The sequence below is a fragment of the Rhagoletis pomonella genome, unplaced genomic scaffold (genome assembly GCF_013731165.1).
Source record: "Rhagoletis pomonella isolate Grant_MI unplaced genomic scaffold, Rhpom_1.0 Rhpom_scaffold_18549, whole genome shotgun sequence".
Taxonomy (NCBI): Eukaryota; Metazoa; Arthropoda; class Insecta; order Diptera; family Tephritidae; genus Rhagoletis; species Rhagoletis pomonella.
This window is the reverse complement of record NW_023477065.1, coordinates 1-2,881: the sequence shown is the minus strand read 5'-3', so window position 1 is coordinate 2,881 and position 2,881 is coordinate 1. Positions and strand designations below refer to the sequence as shown.

Genomic DNA, 2,881 nt, shown 5'->3' with positions numbered 1-2,881 from the left:
GTTTTTTTTAAAAAAAAGTTATCAAGCTCTTAAAAAATCACCCGTTATATAACAGCAGTTCGGTTAAGCAAAGATTCAATAGCGGGGAATTAAAAGGAATACTCTTAGGTGACAGTGGATATGCTGTCAGTAATTTGCTTTTAACTCCGTTTTTATCACCAAGCTCAACTCCACAAAAGGAGTACAATAAAAGCCACATTAAAATAAGAAACACTGTGGAAAGATGTTTTGGAGTTTGGAAGCGAAGATTCCCCTGCCTTCACGTTGGAATGGGTATTAAGCTGGAGACCGTTGTAGCTGTTATATGCGCATGTGCAGCATTGCATAACATTTCCATCTTAGTAGATGACTTGCTACCAGTCAGCTCTGATAACATCGAAACTTTTAATGTCGAAGCCTCACCAATCAATGAAAACTCCAACAGCAACGGTTTTATTGCGCGTCAATCTCTGGTAGACAGATTTTTTTCCTAAGATCTTTTGCTACAAATAAAAGTCTTTAGATGTTGAAATATTAACTATGTCTTTAATTTATTGAACGATTTTTTTTTGCCTCTTCAAAATCTATTTTAGCCTTTTGTAGTGATACTTGGTTTTTTTTGCTCTTCCAACAAGGCTGCTCTTTTTTTTATTTGCTCAACTTCCAACTGTAAAAGAAAATATGCATATACAAATATTTAGCTTTACCAATGCATAGTTATTATATACCTGTGTTTTGACTAATTCAAGCTTAAGCTTCTCTCTCTTCTCTAGGTACCTTACCCGTAATGCTGCCTCCCGCCGAACGCAGTCGCTTGGTCTGCGTACTTGCTCCTTTTCCACTTTTTGTTGGTGGCCAGTTTCATTACTGTGTACTATGTAGTTAAAAAGCAGCGAAAAGAATTTTAGTATATCGTAGATGACTTCTTTCGTATTTTATAGGTACAGTACCTGCAACATTTGGTTCACCTTCATAATTTATGCTTATGGCTTTAAAGTTTACGTCGGATTCCTCATTTGCTTCCGTGATCATATCTAAAAAATGTTGGTTAAAAAGTGATTTGCCTTATATCTTAAAGGACATACCTAAAAACTCAATGGAGCTAGATTGGCTATTTTCCATGTTTAGCAAAATTGCCCCATCGCTGTCAAAGTTGTTGGAGATTTCGCAAATCATTGCGGGAGCAGCCTAATAATTAAATTTTATGACGACAAGACAGTATGAAGATAATAGTTAAGTCCCTAACAGCGCACTTATACGATATGAATGTATTTACATATCGATGGTCCTGTACAACAACGACACAATTCAAAATTCAAAAAAATATAAAAACTGTTACTACTGTTAAGTGACTCATGTATTTAATCCTTGTCGAATCCATGTCTCATCTTTTGTACTTACTTTAACAATTCTTACTGCTTACTTTAGTAAGGGATGGAAATGGATTAGACAAGGATTAGAGACAATAATCACTTAACAGTAGTAACAGTTTTTATTTTTCGAATTTTAATTTGTGTCGTTATTGCACAGGACCATCGATATGTAAACGTTTTTTTTTTGTATGTACTCGTAAGTAAAGTAGCATTTACATATATGTATATCGTTACTTTAATATAGAAAGGCCCTATCTCTCATCGTCGCTGAAATACAAAAAAAAAATCGTAACTAGCTAAAAATCCTAAATTCACCTATTGATTGATTTTGAGCATTATGTGAAATAGAGCCTTTCTATATTAAAGTAACGATAAGCAAATAAATATCGTGTAAGAGCGCTGTAAGGATACATACCTCTTCCACCATGTCCACTATTGCTTCTACTTGCCGTGATGTTGATGGCACCGGTGGCCCACCGCCCGTTCGAAATAAATTACCCCTTTCTACTGCCCGAGCCTTTCGTGCGACTGCCTTCATATTTTCCCACGCCCTCCTTAATGTAACCGTCTCACGCTGAAATAAACAATATGGAAACACGAAATACTAAAGGTGGCCTCAAGCAGATGCGATAATACCGGTGCGATACGATATCGTATTTTTTGCGATAACGATAAAAAGCAAACGCTCTCAAACAGGTGAGATACGACACACTGCGGTGCTATACCGCAGTGGTTTGTATTGATCGCATATCGTAAAATTTTTTACCGCATCTGTTTGACGCTACCTTAAGGCGTATAATAAATTGAATAAATGCATTAGGTCGGGTATTTTTTCGACATCGTTCCTAGCACATTCGTATTCTACATTAAATACCAAAGAAAAAATTCCATTATAGCTCCAAATTTTGAGCCCCCCAAAATTTTAAAATAACCTATCTTTAATTAATACTAAGTTAATGTCTACACTTAATATTAGCGGGAGTGTTATGAAGGTCATATTTTTAATACTTACTTATGTCTTAACGTAGCATTAATTGAAGATAGCTTTTTCAAGTTTGGCGGGCTCGAAATCCAGAGCTATGCTCTAATGGAATTTTTTCTTAGAAATTTATCTAGAATCCGAATCTGTTCCATTCGTTCCATACAACCCGCCTTAAAACGCATATAATTTTACCTTGTAGACATTCGAATTTGAATTGAACTCATTCGTAAGCAAATCCCAAGCTTCTTTCTTTCTCAAAATTGATTTTCCATCCGTATGCTTCGATTCTATAATAGGCCGCTTCTTTATTAGTTGCCCTAATATAGCCTTTTCATCGGCAGTGAAATTTGATACACGCTTTCGATTTACTTTTGCTTCTTCCTAAATTAAAACAAACATTTGTATACGTACATAGAAATTTCCTGGGTGAATTAAGAGCAGGTATTGCAGTTCTTGAATGTGGTAACATGGACAAGCTTTAGCTTTACTATAGTTTGTGTAAGAACCTTTTAACTTGTCGCTTCCAAGAAACAATTGCATTGTAGCT

General features: G+C 35.5%; 1 protein-coding gene across 1 annotated transcript; it reads right to left on the bottom strand.

Annotated features, from left to right (window-relative positions):
* Positions 1–484: 484 nt before the first annotated feature.
* On the bottom strand, positions 485–2,854 carry LOC118757487. The gene is made up of 6 exons (XM_036492194.1): positions 2,527–2,854; positions 1,768–1,926; positions 1,065–1,167; positions 930–1,013; positions 708–853; positions 485–646 (listed from the first exon to the last, which is right to left on the bottom strand). The coding sequence occupies exons 2-6, from the start codon at positions 1,888–1,890 to the stop codon at positions 569–571; spliced, it is 534 nt and encodes a 177-aa protein (XP_036348087.1). The 5' UTR covers positions 1,891–1,926; positions 2,527–2,854; the 3' UTR covers positions 485–568.
* Positions 2,855–2,881: the final 27 nt, after the last annotated feature.